The sequence below is a fragment of the Arvicola amphibius genome, chromosome 3, assembly GCF_903992535.2.
Source record: "Arvicola amphibius chromosome 3, mArvAmp1.2, whole genome shotgun sequence".
Taxonomy (NCBI): Eukaryota; Metazoa; Chordata; class Mammalia; order Rodentia; family Cricetidae; genus Arvicola; species Arvicola amphibius.
The window spans coordinates 21988357-22006878 of record NC_052049.1 but is presented as its reverse complement, the minus strand read 5'-3'; the positions used below and the strand labels follow the sequence as shown (position 1 = coordinate 22006878).

At 42.8% G+C, this 18522-nt stretch overlaps 1 protein-coding gene across 1 annotated transcript in view; it reads left to right on the top strand.

Moving 5' to 3' along the window:
- Positions 1–18522, top strand: part of Mtmr12 (myotubularin related protein 12) — a 64856-nt gene that overhangs the window by 23440 nt on the left and 22894 nt on the right. Inside the window, exons 2-7 of the mRNA XM_038321927.1 lie at positions 4465–4525; positions 6811–6956; positions 7879–7951; positions 9882–10012; positions 11714–11804; positions 16096–16225. Coding sequence (XP_038177855.1) covers positions 4465–4525; positions 6811–6956; positions 7879–7951; positions 9882–10012; positions 11714–11804; positions 16096–16225 — 632 coding nt within the window. The remainder of the gene's footprint in view (positions 1–4464; positions 4526–6810; positions 6957–7878; positions 7952–9881; positions 10013–11713; positions 11805–16095; positions 16226–18522) is intronic.

Sequence of the window (18522 nt, the reverse complement as noted above, 5' to 3'; positions counted from 1 at the left end):
CCTCATCCTGTGGCTCTGAAGAACACTGTAACACTGATGTGTTGGTGATATGAGTCTAGTCACCTCTGGTTTCTCATTGTTAGGAGATTCACCAGAGTCAGCATCTTTGACAATAAACAGAATTCCACTGTGATAAATGCATGCTAGCAAGGGAATTGGTCGTAGTGACACAGGTATGACTCAAAGAACTGTCAGCTTCTGATAGCCATATTTGTATCTCCCCCATCTCCTGCAACCTTTTCATGTGTCTCACTATCTGCAGAATAGCTTCCTCTACTTCACCATGCTTGTGGCCTAGTCTTCAAGTCTGCAGTTGAAGCTTCTAGCTTGATCACTATCTTTGAGCCCTTCAGAGACCTTAATAGGAAAGATAAAGTGATTAGCCTGTGTTTGTAAAAACCAGGCTTCTTGTGAGTTCCCATTGCAGCTAACGGGGAAGTGGGTCCTTCCAAGAGGATGGGTTATTTTATTTATTTACTCATTTGTTTACTTATTTACTTATTTACTTGTTTACTTATTTACTTATTTTTTATTTGTTATTATTTATTTATTCAGCCCACCTCATCTAGGGAGTTTGGGATTAGACAGTATACTACATGCTTTTCTGAATGATATTGATTCTGGAATTTAAAGAAAGAATTTCACACCTGGCATAATGGTGTACACCAGTAATCCCTGTACTCAGAAGGCTGAAGCAAGAGATCCTGAGTTCAAGGCCAACCTGGGCTCCATAGTATATTTTTAAAAAGGCAGGAAACGTCTGCTCATGTAAGAGCAGGGTAGCCCTGGCCCAGCTGGCCTGTATTTGGACTGGATTCTAAGCATTAGTCAAGACCAAAGCTACAGTTTTCATCAGCTGATAGAATGGATTTCTTCCTCTGTGATGGAGAATGGAAACTGAGTGACAATTGCTAAATTACCAAATACTCACCTGTACATGAATAGCTTGCTCAACCTCCAGAACCTTGCATCTGACTCAGCCTCCCCTAACAGGCTCCCTAGACTCCTAACACACCCTAAGTTTGAGAAGCTTGTCCCCAGGTTGTGGCATCTGCTGGATGGAAATCATATTCACCTCTGAAATAGGCGGCCTCGAAAGGGTTCTCTAGGGAAGCAGCAGCACTCTTTAGGCGGCTGACTGCCCTCCCACTGTCTCGGCCACACTCACATTTATTCTGATGCTGTGGTTCAGTCTGGGTTATCACAGTTAGACTCTTATTCTACCCATAGCCTTTTACCTACATAACATTAAATAAGCCCAGTTTATTTGCTTACCAAACTGCTGTGTCGTTTAGTATTTTTTTTAATTTTTAAAAATTTTTATGGACTTCCCACAGGGCAGGGAACCCTGACTGCTCCTTGGACTGGAAAGAGAGGGGGAGGAGAGCTAAGGGAGGGGGAGGGAAATGGGAGGTGGGGAAGAGACAGAAAATTTTAATAATAAAAAAGGGTATATAGAAAGGAAAGAAATTAATATTTTTTTAAAATTTTTCCACCTCCTTCCCACCTCCCATTTCCCTCCCACTCCCCCCTCTCCAGTCCTAAGAGCAGTCAGGGTTCCCTGCCCCATAGGAAGTCCAAGGTCCTACCCCCTCCATCCAGGTCTAGGAAGGTGAGCATCCAAACAAACCAGGCTCCAACAAAGCCAGTGCATGCATTAGAATCAAAACCCAGTGCCATTCGTTTAGTATTTTCCAATCAGGAACTGACTGGTCCTGATTGTGTTTCTCTGTCCTAATGAGTGACCAGGATCACAGGCTTCCACCACCAGCCTGAATTTTTCCTTTCCTCCTTTCTTCCCTTCCCTCTTCTATTCATCTGTCCTTGGCTGGGTCTCACTCTGTAGCCCAGGCTGACCTAGACTTTATTGTGTAACTCATGCTGTTTCAAATGTACAAATCCCTCTGTCTCTCAAGCCTTGGATTCCAGGTGTGTTTGAAGTTAGGTATTTTGGTAGGAATTCTTCTTAGATGGCTTATAGACTTCACTAGGAGACTTAGACTCTTGTTATGTTAGCAAGTATTTGCACCAAGTCACTTTGCAAACATCATTCATTAAAGTTTGCAAATTATCCTTGAATAGCCAGTAAATGCTGAGCACAAAATAGAGGGACCTGAGTTATAGTTACTGACATTGAGCTAGGCCTTGGTTCTCCATTAGAAGTGATTGCAACTCTTGATAACATCTTGTGGTTTTAAGTAACTTGGCTTGGACAGTGGATATCACAGGTGTCTTCACTGAGTCCTAACCTAGTGTGCTACATAGAGTAGTTGGATCTGTACTGATACATACTGTCCTGTGTTCCTCTGCCTGTCTTTTATAGATAGACATTTTATGTGTACTGACTACATACTGTGCTGTGTTCCTCTGCCTGTCTTTTATAGATTTTTTTTTTCCTAAGAAGATTCGATCTCTCTTGCTTTCAACCCTTGATTTTCTTTGGAGGGAAAGGATCTCATTCTCTGAAATGTCTCCTATTTTTTTCCGACTCTGTATCTGAGTTATGTTTCTTTGCCTAGGTGTCATTTTAACTTATTTCTTCCTATAAGGGATGCTTACCTCTGCCTTTCTGCTTGGACAACTAGTACATATAAATCTTAAAACTTAGTTTAATATGTTGACTATCACTAAAACTTACTGAAATTATCTGTCCACACACAATACACATATATGTATATATATGTATATATATATATATATACACATACACACACACACACACACACATATATTAGTTTTATTGTTTTTTGATACAGGTTTTTTTGTAGCCCAGGTTGACCTGGAACTCACTCTGTAGTCAGTGATGACCTTAAACTCCTGCTCCCTGCCTCAACTTTCCAAATGCTATGCATACAGTTAGGGTCACCACACCTCGTCTTTAAAACATATTTTGTTTTTGTATCAAAAATAAGTTTATTTATGTGTGTGTGTTTTCATGTGATGGCACTAATAAGAAAGAGTACAATTTGGTGGGTTAGTTCATTTTTGCTACATGTGATTGGACATTTCTCTTCTTCCTGCCTGTTCCCATGTAACTGGCAGCCGCTCCCAAATAATTGACTCGGAGGCTTAGTCTTACTTATAAATGCTCAGCCAATAGCTCACGCTTAATACTCTCACACTTTAAGTTAACTCTTATTCCTTATTTACGCTCTGTCATGTGGCGGTACTTTTATTACTAGCATGGCATGTTCATCTTCTGCTCCCTCTACATCTGGCTGGTGACTCCTCACTCGTTCCTTCTCCTTCCCATTATCCTTAGTTTGGTTGCCCCACCTATGCTTGCCTGGCTGCGGCCTAATCTGCATTTTTATTAAACCATTTCTAGTGACAAATCTTTACAGTGTATAAGAGTATTATTCCACAGCAGCTACATGATCAGGTCATCAGGATGGGTAGCAAGTACTTTTACACTGAACCATTCTGTCCTATTATTGTTGCTGCTGCTGTTGTCCTTGTTCTTTAAGGTTTCTCTGTGTAGCTAGCCCTGGCTCTCCTGGAACTAGCTCTGTAGACCAGCTGACCTTGGGGATTTGCCTGCCCTTGCCTCCCAAGTGCTAGGATTAAAGGTGTACACTGCTACCACGTGGCTCTATTTTTGTTTTTTTGTTTTTAAGACAGAGTCTCATTTAGCCCAGGCTGGCCTCATATTTGCTATATAGCCAAGAATGACCTTGAACTTCTTGATCCTCCAGCCCCCTCTTGAGTGCTGTTTTTTTCAAGCATTTTCTGCTATATCCTATTTGTATACGTATAAATGTATGCAGGTATGTGTGCATGTGTGTGCTTGTGGAGGTCACAAGTTAGCATTGGGTGTCTTCTTTAGTTGCCTTCCATGTTCCTTTTGGAGATTTTTGAGACAGTCTCTCACTGAGCCTGGGGCTTACCTATTTGGTTAGACTAGCTAGCCAGTAAGCCTCAGGGCTGTCTTGTCTCTGCTTTGAGGGTGCATGTTGTGCTGTGCCTAGCTTTTATGTGAGTGTTGGCGACTGAGTTTAGGTCCCCATGCTTGTGCAGCAAGTACTTTACTAAAGGAGTCATCACTCCACATCCTGTTTTTGTTTGTTTATTTGCTTGCTGTTGCTTTTTATGCTGGGGATTTATACATGTTAGGTGACAGCTTCAGCCCCTAAACATGTATTTAAAAGTGGCTTGTTAAAGGTCAGTGATATAGTTTGGTGGATAAACATACTTGCTACCAAGCCTAAAGATCAGGGACTTATATGTAGAAGTAGAAATTCTACTCCCACTGGTTGTTCTCTGATCTACATGTGCGTGTGTGCATCTCTTTACATACTCAATAAATAAATAAATAAATGTAATAACAATAGCTTATTAAGTCAAACTTCTTGAGCTTAGGTGGTAGTTTAATATGTATTTGGAATGTTAATTTATTGTTAATTTGAGCCTGTAAGCAAAGAAAATTGTGACCTTTTGCTCTTGTATTTATTTATTTATTTTTAGGAAATTCACACAAGTGAAAAGGAAGTAACAGAGAAGGAAGTCACTCTTCACTTGTTGCCAGGTAACGGTCATGTTAACATCATCTCTTACCTATAGCTCAAGGCCAAAGATAGATGATGTCATCCCTAGTGTTGCTATTATAAACTCCTTTGTTTTCATGCTCTGACACATAACAGTGATGATGATGTATCATAACAAAGATGTCAAGGTCTTCAGTAACTACACACCCGACCCAGGGGTTACAACACTTGGAAAGAATTTACTTGTTTCCCTTTCCTCCAACCTGATGGGAAATTCTCACTTCATTCACAAGCCAGTGAAGCCTTTTTGAGGGTGTCCTACTTAGTTTTGTCTAGTATTTCTGGCCTCCAATCAAGAAAATCCCAGTCCCTGGAAGAATCTGATAGTCTGCGTGTCCTTCTTGCTGCCTCTAACCATAGTTGCTCTCAGCTCTCACAGCTGCCTGGGCCTCCCAGCACTGGCGGTGGGGTCCTCACCTGACTGTCTGCTGGTGTATTTCAGCACAGGTACCAGAGATACTAGGGCTGGCGGGGTTACTGGGGCTCTGCTTTGAAGTCATTCATCATGAAGGAGCCTGGATTGGTTGACTGTTTTTGGGACAGGAGAGTGGCTAACTCTCAGTTAAGTTTTAATCACTTCTGAGTTCAAGAACAGAAACCTCTTGGTGGTATAGCTCCCTCTTACATGGAAAATGTTGCCAGCTGTATAAAAATCATTTCTTTTTATAAATGTTTTGTTTATTTTGAAACTAGGTTTCATAGAGCTCGGGCTGGCCTGGGACTTGTGACCCTTCTGCCTCCCTCTCCTGAATACTTGGCTCACAGATGTGCATGTTGCATCCAGTTCCAAAAAATTTTTGTTTTTCTTATAATGTGTGTTTTCCCGTAACAAGGATACCTAACTTTTTATTACCTTTTTGTCCCCTTCCCAAGGCAGAGTTTCTGTATAGCCCTGGTTGTCCTAGAACTTACTTTGAGGATCTGCCTGCCTCTGCTGGGATTAAAGATGTGTGCCACCACTGGCCTCCTGTTATTCTTTAAAACTAGATTAAATGAATTTTTAGCCAAAGAGTGAATTCAAAGGTGAAGAAAGCCAGAGGAAAGCCCTGAGGGGGGAAGATGGTTATCTATTAGATGACAAGAAAATTCCTTTGTTGTTGCTAAATTGGCTCTCTTATGGTGTGGGAAATCCTTCTGTATATGTGTTGCTTTTATTGGTTAGTGAATAAAGAAGCTGCTTTTGTCCAATGGCTTAACAGAATATAGCCAAGTTAGAAAACATATATATAGAGAGTAGGCAGAATCAGAGAGACGCCATGTAGTGCCACCGAAGGAGTCAGATGTCTGGGAACTTTACCATAAACCATGAGCCTTATGGTAAAATATAAAATAATGGAAATGAGTTAATTTAAGATGTAAGAGCTAGCTAGCAATACGCTTAAGCTATTGGCCAAACAGTATTGCAGTAAAAATAGTTTCTGAGTGATTATTTGGGGTCTGGGTAGCCAGGAACAAACGAGCAGCCGCCACTCTTATTTCCTTATGTCCTTCTCTTCCTGTCCTTACCCAGACACAGCAGAATTTTCTCTTCTAGGGAGCAGAGGATACTCACCTAGGTCCAGCCCTAGTGATTTTTGACTGTGGAATCTGTCTTTAGTAACTATAGCTTCTAATGCGGGCTGGGTCCCTGCAGATGGAGCAGGGGAGGTGGCACATCAAGAGGAAATGCTTTGAACTAAGAAAGAGAACTATGCCCCCTCCCCACCATATGACCTCCTTTTCCCTCTCATCCTCCAACGTGAGCCAGCGCCTCTGTCATCTGAGGAAGCTGCACAGAAGCCCTGGCTTACACAGAAAATGGGGCTGAGTTCTGAATCCAGGCCCTGCTGACCACCCTGCTTACCTTTGCTCCACTTCCAGAATCCCTGTTGTGGACACCTGCTGGATCAGAGTAATAAAAACACCAAGATCTGTATTACAGAAGGTGGCTGAAGTCACAGCAAAGGGGCACAGCTCTAATCCCAGCATTTGGGAGGCCAAGGCAGGAGGATAATTGTGAGTTTAGGCCAGCCCAGGCTACTCAATGAATCAAAGCTAGTCTGTGTAATATAGTGAGACCCTGTTTCCAAACAAAGGAGAGGGAAGAAGCTTGAGCTCGTGAGTGGTTGGAGAAATCCCAGCATGACCGTCTCTGAGCCATTTGGCTCTGCCTGCTCTGAAGTGCGCTGCTCCCGAGTGCTGCGCTGTACTGTGTGCTTGTCCTGGTGCTCGCAGCTCTGGGCCTTCCCTGAGGCCCCTGAGGAGAGCTCGCTTTGGTTTCCATCAGGTGAGCAACTGCTTTGTGAAGCCAGCACAGTCCTGAAGTATGTGCAGGAAGATTCCTGTCAGCGCGGTGTCTATGGGAGACTCGTCTGCACTGACTTCAAGATTTCCTTCCTGGGGGATGACGACTCAGCCTTGGATAATGGCGGTGTACGTATGAGCTGCGTCTGCAGAGTGGTAGGGAAGGTGCAGCCGTGACTCCGGTGCTGTCCCTGCAGCTTTCTCCTCCCAGCCCAAGCTGGTGGTCTGCTCTCGCCCTTCAGGGGCTCCCTCCACCAGGAAGACCTAGAAATCACCACTGTGCTTCCTACTCGCTCGCTTTTGCCCCTCTAAGCTGACTTCATCAACTTTCCCCGATTTCTTCTGAATTCAGCACAGCGTGAGTCACCTGTTAGAACAGCCTCTCCCATGTACAGTTTCTCATGTTCCCTCTGCTAAGCTCTTTCACAGATTTGGGCACTTAGGTCTGGAGTGAGACCTTTGAGTTTGGGTTGTTTCTGTTTGATCTGAATCTAGTTGCAGTGTTGTTTGAGACTTGTGTCTCCTTAGGGGTGAGCAGTAGAGGAGGGACAGCACTGCACTTTAGTGGGAACTCCACTGGACCCTGCCTGTTCCCCATGTGCCAGTGCCCTGGACCCCTGTGCTTCGTTTGAAGCAGCACTGTTGCTACTTCCCAGGCTGGCCTCCAGCACCACTGTCTATTGCAGGGCTTGACTCCTAGTTCTGAGCAAACACAGCATTTTCCAAATACTTGACTTTCCAGCTGCTTCCCCAAAGCTGCCCAGGTAGCTTTGTCTCTGTCTGCCTGCACTGTGTGCAGAAGTGCTAACCTGTCACTTGTACACTTGGTTTTCAGTGGCACAGTGGCACAGAAGTGGCGTGTTCTCCCTGGGTTGAAACAGCTGGTGCTCACGGGATTTTCACGTACTGCAGCATCCCTTTACTTGGGGACCTGGGAGAGATGCCTTTCTTCATTTCTCTCTATAAAGTGGAGAATACTGATTTGCTTTGCTATGAATGTCCAAGTTCATTGAAAGGAGTCATAGTTATTTCCTTTTGATTTTTCTTTTAGGAAACTCAGTTTAAGAATAAGATAGTAGGAGAAAATGATGTTCCCCTTCACTGTGTGGATCAGATTTATGGAGGTGAGTGTCTCCTTCCTTTGTTGCATTGCCTGCCTCAGAACATACAGCAATAATGATATCTTACAGTCTGTTCAACTGTGCTACATAAGTTACCTTATGGAAAACAGCTTTGGGAATGGTAAGTGCAGCATGGATAGCTCACCCAGGGTTACTTGGTTTGAGATGAACCAAGCTGGGCTTGCATCCCCTTCTCTCTTCTCATCCTTTTTTCTGTTAAGATTTGTGTGTTAGTGTATGTACTTGTGTGGTTATGCATGTGGAGATCAGAAGACAGCATGCAGGAGCTTCTCCGTGCGTCCTGGGGATCAGACTCAGGTCATCAGGCTTAGTGGGGAGGCTTACTTACTTACTTACCGACTCACCTAGTTTTTTGGGGGTGTGGTAAGACAGTGTTTTGTTTGCTTGGTTGTTTGATTTAATGTAGCCCACTAGCCTCAGACTTCTGATTTTCTTGCCTCCCGCTCTTGCTCCCAAGTGCTGAGTTTTCAGGTGCAAACCACCACACCTAGCCTGAAGCCTATTTTTTCTAACACTCACACAAAACTGTTCCATGGTAGGTGTTGATCGGTTAAGGCTTACTGTATGTAGGTAATGGGCATATGCTTGACACACATTAAATGCTTATATGACAGTGTCCTTAGGAAACAAAGCACCATGATCAGTCAGTATACAAAATGAAAATTGAAAGAAAAAAGACTTTTTTAAAAAAAGAAAGGAAAAACTTGAGCTGGGTGTGATGGTGCACACCTTCAATCCTAGAAGGCAGAGAGGAAGATGGACTTCTGAGTTTGAAGCTACCCTAATTTATAGAGTGAATTCCAGGACAGAAGTCTTTTGTCTCAAAAAAAAAAAAAAAAAAAAAGCTAGATTGTATAACATTAAGGGTATCTTTTTTGTCAACTTAATAAGATTATCCTTCCAAGCCTCACTCTGTTTTCTGTTCTCCATTTTGGAGTTCAGGACATTTTCAGAAATTGTTCAGCCACCTGTGGTATTCTCAACACCAGTAGTGAGTCCAGGCTCTGGAGCATGGATGGAAATGTCAAGAGGGACTCTAGCCATCAGTGTAGGAGTTGGCTAGTATGAAAGTTTATCTCCAGCATTCTTCCTTTCATCCTTTATGAGTGCGACTTTTGCAGCTTTGTAGCTTTCCCCTTTTAAGTATTTATTTTTAAGTCTTATGTGTATGAGTGTTTGTCTATATATGTGCACCGCATGTGTACCTGGTGCCTGAGGAGACCAAAGAGGGTGTGGGATCTCCTGGAACTGGAGTTACAGATAGTTGTTAGCTTCCCTCCATGAGTGTGCTGGAAACCAACCCTGTCTTCTGCAAGAGCAGTAAGTGCTCTTAGCCACTGAGCTATCTCCCTGGTCCCAAGATTTAGTGTGTGTGTGTGTGTGTGTGTGTGTGTGTGTGTGTGTACACATGTGTGCGTGCATGTTTGCATGAACAGAAGTCAGAAGTTCCCTGCTATGGAGTTATAGGCCATTGTGAACTGCCTAACATGGATCCTGGGAACTGAACCCTGGTCCTCTGGAAGAGCAGGAAGTGCTCATAGCTGCTGAGCTGTCTCTCAGGCCCATCAGAGCTGGGCTTTCTTTAGATTGGTGGAGTCTGGTCTGTTCATTTGAGTCTTAGGCTTACTCCAGAGGAATAAAGAATCCTGCTGGAAGCCTGATGTTGTGGCACACACCTTTAATCCCAGCACTTTGGAGGTAGAGGCAAGTGGATCTCATAATTTGAGGCCAGTCTGATCTACAAACTTAGATCCAGGACAGCCAGAACTGCACTGAAGAAAAAAAGAAAAGAAAAGAATACTTTTGGGAGTGACTCCCATCCTTAGACGCTAGCAGTCTACCTGTTCCTTTATTGTTAATTTGTTGCCGTGGAACAGTCATTTCTACTCATGACTTTGTCTTTGATCCGTAGTGTTTGATGAGAAGAAGAAGCCTCTGTTTGACCAACTGAAGAAATACCCAGAGAAGCTTATTATCCACTGCAAAGATCTGCGGGTGCTACACTTTTGTCTGAGGTACACAAAGGAAGAGGAAGTCAAAAGGGTAACTAGTTACATCTGTTTTTAGGTTTATTTCCTATCAGGATTTCCCCCACTGACTAGGTTTTGCTTATATTGCCTGAAGGTAGAAGGAAGCCTTTCACTATGAAGCTGAAGTCAGCTGCAATCTCATTCTTGGATTAATGTGTGAGAGATAGTTGGGACAAGCATGACTGGTTTGACTTGGCATGTGTGACCTTGAGTCCTTCAGTTTATAGTGCTGGTTACCTAGAACCACTAAGGGGTGAGTGGGAGGTGATGAGTGAGGTCAGGATCTGCTTGGGGATGGGGAGGAAAAGACAGCTAAGGCTGATCTTCCCCTCGAGTCTGTCTACCACAGGAATGCCGACTCCTGACAATCTGTGTGTTTGCCTCTACGAAACAGCAGTTGTTCCATGAGCAAAGTCAGTTCATCAGATGCACCTGTAAAAACTAAGTATCATTCCTGGTAGACGCACAAGTTGTAATCAGGAACTGGCTGTACCAGTTTGCTACAATTCCTTATAATTTCCAAGGTTTTTCTTGCTGAGATAGGGAAGGTCTCAGACTTGCTCCTCTCATGGTACACACATTAGGGAAAGCCCAGAAAGATGCCAGTTTGTTTATACTGTCTTATCTGCAATGAATTATGCACACTTTAGGTAATGCTCTAATTTTCTTTGAAGTAGTATGGTAGTTCAGTTTGAATAATGAATGTGATTATAAGATAATACCTATTGTGAGCAGGCAAAAAATGCTATAGCTAGAGGAAATTCCAAGAAACAAAGCATTTTCTTTCGAACAATTATTTTAGTTATTTATCCAAACACACTTTTGATTAACACAATAGACAGACAGCACAATGACAGATTTCTTTTTGAGACAAAGTTTTGTGTAGCCCAGGCTGGCCTTAAATGCTCTCTGTTGCTGGGAATGACCTTGAAGCTTTGAATCTCTTCCTCCTGAGTGCTGGGACTATAAGCATGTTCTACTAGGACTTTGTGCATTCTAGGCAAGCATATTCCTAACTGGGCTACATGCCTAGCCCTTTCCTTTATTGTCTACAGCATCCACATGCTTTTTGTCTGTTTTACTTGTGAGTCTTGGACATGTTGGATATTTGGACCTGACCTTATAAGGCAGCTGAGATTTTTAACTCTTGGTTTTTGGGAAATTAGACTGTGTTTTAAATTTTCCCTAGACATTCGAAGCTCTTAGAAAGCATGACATAATAGTATTCTGTTGCTCTGGCACTATTCCAAGAGCTAAATCATAGATTGAAGTTCAGCAAGGGTTATGCTTTCCCCAGAGCCCATTAGTGTTATAGGAGGCTGCTTGTTTGTTCCTGGCTGTCCAGACTCGAAATAACCATACAGAAATTGTATTAATTAAATCACTGCTTGGCCTATTAGCTCTAGCTTCTTATTGGCTAGCTCTTACATTTTAATTTAACCCATTTCTATTATTCTGTATATCGCTGTGACTTACCGGCAAGGTTCCATCCAGTGTCTGTCTCCCATGGCATCTCCCTGACTCCGCCTTCTGTCTCCCAGCTTTCAGTTAGTTTTCCTCACCTAGTTCTGTTCTGCCCTGCAATAAAAGCAATACATATACAGAATAGCTTCCCATATCACATTAGTGTGATAGAGAACAAAGTTGGCGCCTACCTTTCTTAGCGTTGACCTATCAGAAGCATAACACTATCCATTGGTCCTTTTTTCTCTAGATTGTCAGTGGCATAATCCGTCATACTCAAACTCCTAAATTGCTGAAAAGACTGTTTCTGTTTTCCTATGCAGCTGCTGTGCACAGCACAGGTAAGTCTCTTTTGAGCTATTGTTGCTGAGCAGCCAAGATTCTTCCACTCATCTTTGGTTTTGTCTCTCCCTATAGCCCAAGCTGAGTCTCACTGAATGCTGGGACTAGCAGTGCCTCCACCCCCGGAAGGTTCCTTTCTATTCTCCCCTGTGATCAGGAGGGGAACTCTGTCTTAGTGAATTTGTATCACTGTGACCAAATGTCTGTCAGAAAAGGGAAGAAGGATTTACTTTGGTTCACTGTCTGAGAGGGTTCACTTTATGGTTGCTTGGTCCATGTTCCTGTGGAAGGGGAGGTTGTTCACCTCATGGTCACAAACAGGAAATAGAAAAAGAAGGAAACAGAAACCAGACATAACTTTCAAAGATACACCCCAGTGACCTGCTTCCTCCAGGAATGCTCAGTTTCTCAGTGTCTGCATCCTCCCTGTCTTAGGTTACCATTGCTGTGATGAAACACCATGACCAAAAGCAAGCTGGGGAGGAAAGGGTTTATTTGTCTTACACTTCCACATCGTAGTCCATCATTGAAGGAAGTCAGGACAGGAACTCGAACTGATGCAAACGCCATCGAGGTGCTCTGCTTACTGGCTTGCTTCCCATGCCTTGTTCAGCCTGCTCTCTTATAGAACCTAGGACTACCAGCCCAGGGATGGCACCACCCACAATGGGCTGGTCCTGCTGTCATCAATCACTAATTAAGAAAATCCTTCCAGCCTCATCTTATGGAGACATTTTATCAATTGAGGTTTCCTCCATTCAGATGAATGTAGCATGTGTCAGCTTGACCTAAAACTAGCCAGGATACTACCCAAATGACAACATGTATTTGCGTATAAGCATCCAACACATGATTCATTTAGGAGTTTTCTTTTTTTTCTTTTTTCTTTCTTTCTTTTTTTTTTTTTTGTTTTTTTTGTTTTTTTTGAGACAGCGTTTTGCTGTAGCTTTTGGAGCCTGTCCTGGAACTAGCTCTTATAGGCCAGGCTGGCCTGAGACTCAGAGATCTGCCTGCCTCTGCCTCCTGAGTACTGGGGTTAAAGGCATGAATCACCACCACCTGGCGAGTTTTCTTTTCCTGTGTTCTTTGCTTAGCTGACCTTTTAGGTCTGTTTGCTTTCATGTTGTAATGAATTGTTTTCATGGTTACTTATGGAAAGTAAAATCAAGAGAGGTGGCTTGGTGTGTAAAAGTGTTTGCTGTGCAGGCCTGAAGACTAGAGTTTGAATCCCTGGCATCCATGTAAAAGACAGGTTCAGGGGTACATGGCTGGAACCCCAGTGCTGGTGGCAGAAACAGATAGATTGTGGGAGCTTTCTGGCCGGCCAGTTTCGCAAAAGAGCCAGGTCTAGGTTCAGTGAGGAACTCTGCCTCAAAAGTGAGTCAGAGAACAGTAGAGGAAGATACCTGGTGTCTGCCTCTGGTGCCCACATGTGTATGTATAGGTGAGTGTACAAACACAAGTGGACTTGAATTGTTATGAATTGAAAAGCAGTAAAAGCAATGTCATACTGGAAATGTGAAACTATTGAAAAAAATAAAATTGAGACAATTAAAATAACCCTTTTTGTGTCTGGGTTCTTTTTTCTACATAAATATACTTGAGATTCTTGAGGATACCATTTAAAGTTTAAAGTAAAGAGAGAATAATGTTTTGTGGGCACGGGACATTTGTTCATAAGAAATGCGCTTCACTCGTCTGGCTTGATAAGAGAGAATGTGCCAGGCCCACCAGTGCACACATAATTTTAGTTTTTTATATGCTTCACTCTCCTCCTCCTTTGTTTTCCTAATATATGCTGTGGGGATCATATTCTTTTGCTTATAAGGAAGGCATTTTACTGATGGAACCATCTCCCCAGCCTGTGTTTTTTAATTTTTTCTCTGATTTCTTCAATTTCTCACTGTCTACTTGAGTGTATTGTCTAGTCTCTTAGTGTTTGTAGTTTCTGTTGCTGTTGATTTCTAGTTTTACTCAGTATGATCTGATGAGGTACTAGAAACAATCTCAGTTTTTTATATTTGCTAAGACCTGCTTTGCAGCCTAGAGTATATATGGCTAATTTTAGAGGAGCTTCACAGGCTGCCGAAAATAAGGTGTGCTCTGTTTTTACCAGGCAGAATATTCTGTAGATAGCTGTTAGATTCATTCGATCTATGGTGTAGTTTAACTCTGTGGTTTCTTCTCTATTTTAGTTTGGAAGACTGACCTAAAGATGAGACCGGGGGTATTGAAGTAACCCTGTGTTATCAGGACCATTCAGACCTTAGTGCATGATTAGTGTATGATTGCTTGCATGAATGCATGCACTACATGTGTGCTTGTTACCTGTTGTGACCAGAAGGGGACATTGGATCTCTCGAGATTGTAGCTAGAGGCAGTTAGGAGCTGCCATGTGGGTGCTAGAAATTGCTAGAGGAATCACCAGTGCTCGTACCACCGATCAGTCTGTCTCCCTTAGATACCCACTCCCTTAAGACAGAGTTTCTCTGTGTAGCCCTGACTGTCTTTGAACCTGCTCTTAAACCAGGCTGACCTCAAACTCGGAGATCCACTGTGTCTGTCTCCCAAGTGCTGGGATTAAAGGCATGAGCCACCACTGTCTGGTTATACAATATTTTTTAATGTGTTTTGACAATAACATGAGGTCAGGTGTGGAATTTTCCACTTGGGAAATCACATTGGCAGTCCAGAAATTTAAGGTTTACTTTTATATTTTTAGATTAAGAATATTTAACTTATGTAAACATTGATTATTGTCATTGTTCAAACTACTTTACTGTAATTTTATTTTATTTAACAGAAGCAGGTGGGTTAGTTTTAGCAACACTTGTTATTTTCCAGGAAGTTTGGGTTTTTCGATGTGCCTGTCACTTCCAGAAATCAGCGATGGCCTGGAGAAAGGCCATAGCCCTTTCTGCTGAGCTTTGGGCAGGACTCGTGGACATTTTGTTCTAACAGTGCTGATGTAGCCAAAGTTCCTGTCACCATGATGCAGGCCTTGGCTATTGGCCACTTCCTCCACTGTGACTTTTTGGTCTGTTTATGGCTTTCAGTGACCAAGTGCCATCCTGGACAGGCTTCTCGCAGGCAGCACATCACAAGCTGAAGAAGGATTTATGTTCCAGAATCAGACATGCTATTCTCATCAGTGTGCCATGTTATACACATGTGGAGGGCTAAAAATATTTCAATTCTTAGCTTTTGTGCCAAGCCCATTTTTCAATGCTTCACAGGATTTTTGTTTTATATAAATTATCTCATGAACTGAAAATAGAACTAGAAATTACTTTTGCAAGGAATGGAACAAGAATAACTTTTGGGGGCTGGAGGGATGGCTTAGCAGCTAAGAATACATGCTGCTTTTCCCGAGGACCGAAGTTCAGTTCTTAGCACCCATATTTGGTGACTGACTCACAACTGCCTGTAAACTCCAGCTACAGGAGATCCAGCACCATTTTCTGGACTCTGTAGTCTCCTATAGACTCTTGGCATACAGAAACAGATACACATAAAATAATAAAAATCAAACTTGAAAAACAAAACTCCTTTCCTACTACACACACACACACACACACACACACACACACATCTATATCTATATAAAGAAACAACATGGACCAGTGTGAGGATCAGTAGGTAAACACTCTTGCCTCCAGACCTGACAACTGAGTTTAATCCCCAGCACCTACATAGTAAAAGGAGAGCTGACTTTTGCTTTTTGTTGTTAGACCAACATATGTGCACTGTGACAGGAATGCCATGCTCCCTCCTCCTACACAAAATAAATAAATGTAATGAAAATTTCAATAAAGTTTCCATTGTAATTTTTTGGATTAATGACAGAAAAATGGAGAAAAATGAAACAATTAAGCTGTGAATTTATTTTTAGATAAAAATAGACTCAGTGAGCCGGGCGGTGGTGGGTGTGAGTTCGAGGCCAGCCTGGTGTACAAGAGCTAGTTCCAGGACAGGCTCCAAAGCCACAGAGAAACCCTGTCTCAAAAAAAAAAAAAAAAAAAAAAAGAGCTGGGCGGTGGTGGCGCACGCCTTTAATCCCAGCACTCGGGAGGCAGAGGCAGGCGGATCTCTGTGAGTTCGAGACCAGCCTGGTCTACAAGAGCTAGTTCCAGGACAGGCTCCAAAGCTACAGAGAAACCCTGTCTCGAAAAAACCAAAAAAAAAAAAAAGACTCAGTGTAATAAATTGGGTTCAGAGCTTGTATGTCCACATGAACAAAATACCAGTATCATGGAAAGAGTTCACTGTGTGCTGATTTTGTTTTCTTAGCCACTGATCCTAGCAATGACACTGTAATGTTTGACACACCTAAAGACTGGTGTTGGGAGCTGGAGCGGACCAAGGGTAGTGTGAAGTACAAGACAGTGAGTGTGAATGAAGACTACAGGATCTGTGACAGGTAAGCTCTCCACGGGCTCTCCCATTAGTAGTGAGCATGTGGGTGGGCATGTGCATATGTGGATATGGATGCCCTTGGAGGCCAGAAGATGGCCTCAGGTCATAGAGTAGGGTTCCCGGAAGAAGCAAGTCTGAGAGCATTGGGATATGTGCATGTGTGAACACACACATACACGTGCGCTCGCACACAAACACACACACACAAGATTTATTAGATTGACTTACAGGATGTGGTCTGGGTAGTCCAACAACGACTGCCTCACACTAGAGAAGTCGAGAATCCAGCAGTTACTCAGTCGACAAGGCAGTTCCAGTCTAGCACTAAAGGACTGGAGGATTCCTGGAGACCTGCTGATCTTCCATCTTCGTTAAACTCTTGAAGTTGGTTCTGATACCAGCAAAGGGAAACCACAACAATAAATAAATGATCTTGTCAGAAAAAGTGAGGGTAAGCAGGCAAAAAAAGGGCAGTTTTCTGCCACTAGAAGGTGCTGCCCACATTAGTGTACCTTCTTATTTCAAATGTGATCAAGAAAATTCCTCACAGGAGTACCCAGAAGTTTCAGATATAGTCAAGTTGACATCCAAGATGAGCCATCCCAGATCCCATAAAGCTGGAGTTAGTCTGTGAGCTGTTGGTAAGCGGGTGCTCTTAACTGAACTCTGTCCTTTGGGAGAATAGCACACACATAGAGGTGCATGCCTGGTCCTTTGGAAGAATAGCACGCACATAGAGGTATGTGCCTGGTCCTTTGGAAGAATAGCACGCACATCGAGGTGCACACCTTTAATACCAGCACTGAGGAGGCAGGAATAGGTGGATTTCTGTGAATTTGCAGCAAGCCTGGGCTACATAGCAAGTTCCACAACAGCCAGGGCTATGTAAAGAGACTCTGTCTCAAAACAAAAGAAACTCACTTCTGAGCCATCTCTTTATCCCCCCCCCCCACACACACTGTGTTTGAATGTATTAACATTGTTCTGTAATTATCATCACAGTAAGTTTTAGAACGTTTTCATCATCTAACAAAAAAAAACACCAAATTAACAGTTATCCCACATTTCTCCTCAGTTCTCCTCCCTATGCCAATCCCTAAGAAAATCATACATTTGCCTCTTCTGGACATTTTATCTATCTATCTATCTATCTATCTATCTATCTATCTATCTATCTATCTATTATGTATACAACATTCTGCCTCAATGTATGCCCCCATGCCAGAGGAGGGCGCCAGATCTCAGTACAGATGGTTGTGAGCCACCATGTGGTTGCTGGGAATTGAACTCAGGACCTCTGGAAGAGCAGCCAGTGCTCTTAACCTCTGAGCCATCTCTCCAGCCCCTCTTCTGGACATTTTTATAAATAAAACAGGATTGGTGGTCTTTTATAACTACTGTATGTGGGTTTGGTTTTTTTTTTTTTTTTTTTGGCATTTTGTTTGTTTTGAGACAGGGTCTTTCTGTGGAGCCTAGGCAGCTCTAGAACTCACTAGTTAGCCCATATCAGCCTCAAATCCAAGATTTTCCTGCTTCAGTCTCCTGAGTATCCAGTTCACATATGTACCAACACCTCTGACTTTTCTTTTTATGCCAAATGATATTCCATGGCATGGATATACTATATTTTATTTATCCATTCATTTGTCATAAGCATTTATGTATAAGTTTTATGAGGATATACTTTTACTTCTTTTCAGTATATAATCTAGTACAGTGCCAAGCATGTATTAACCCTGTGTTTAGCTGTTTAAAAATTACCACACTAACTACCTCAGATATTGTACTATTTGTCACTCCTATCAACTGTGTAGAGAGTCCTTTTTTTCAACCCAACTTTTACTTTTATTGTTTACCAGTGATGTTGGAGACAGCCACTTCAGTCTTGTGCATGCCCGGCAAGACGTGCGCCACTGAACTACACCTCCACTCTTGCCAGCAGCTTTTAACAGAAACCTTTCATCTGTTAGGACACTCAAAAGTGGGGTTGGGAAGATGGCTTAGTTGGTAAAGTGCTTCCCACACAAGGATAAGGACCTCAGTTTGATCCCTAGGACCCATGTAAAGAAATTTACATGCCCATAATCCCAGTGTTGAAGAGGTGAAGACAGGGTGGTCCCTAGGCTTGCTGGCAGGCCACTCTAGTGTTGGTGAGCTTCAGGTGCAGCGACAGACCTGTCTGAAGAAGATGGCGTAGCAGGTAAAACCGGTCGCCAAATTATCCTGAGCTTGATCCTCAGAACCTGTGGGAGAAGTAGAAAACTGAGTCCTGAAAATTGCTCCTGACCACACATGGACCAT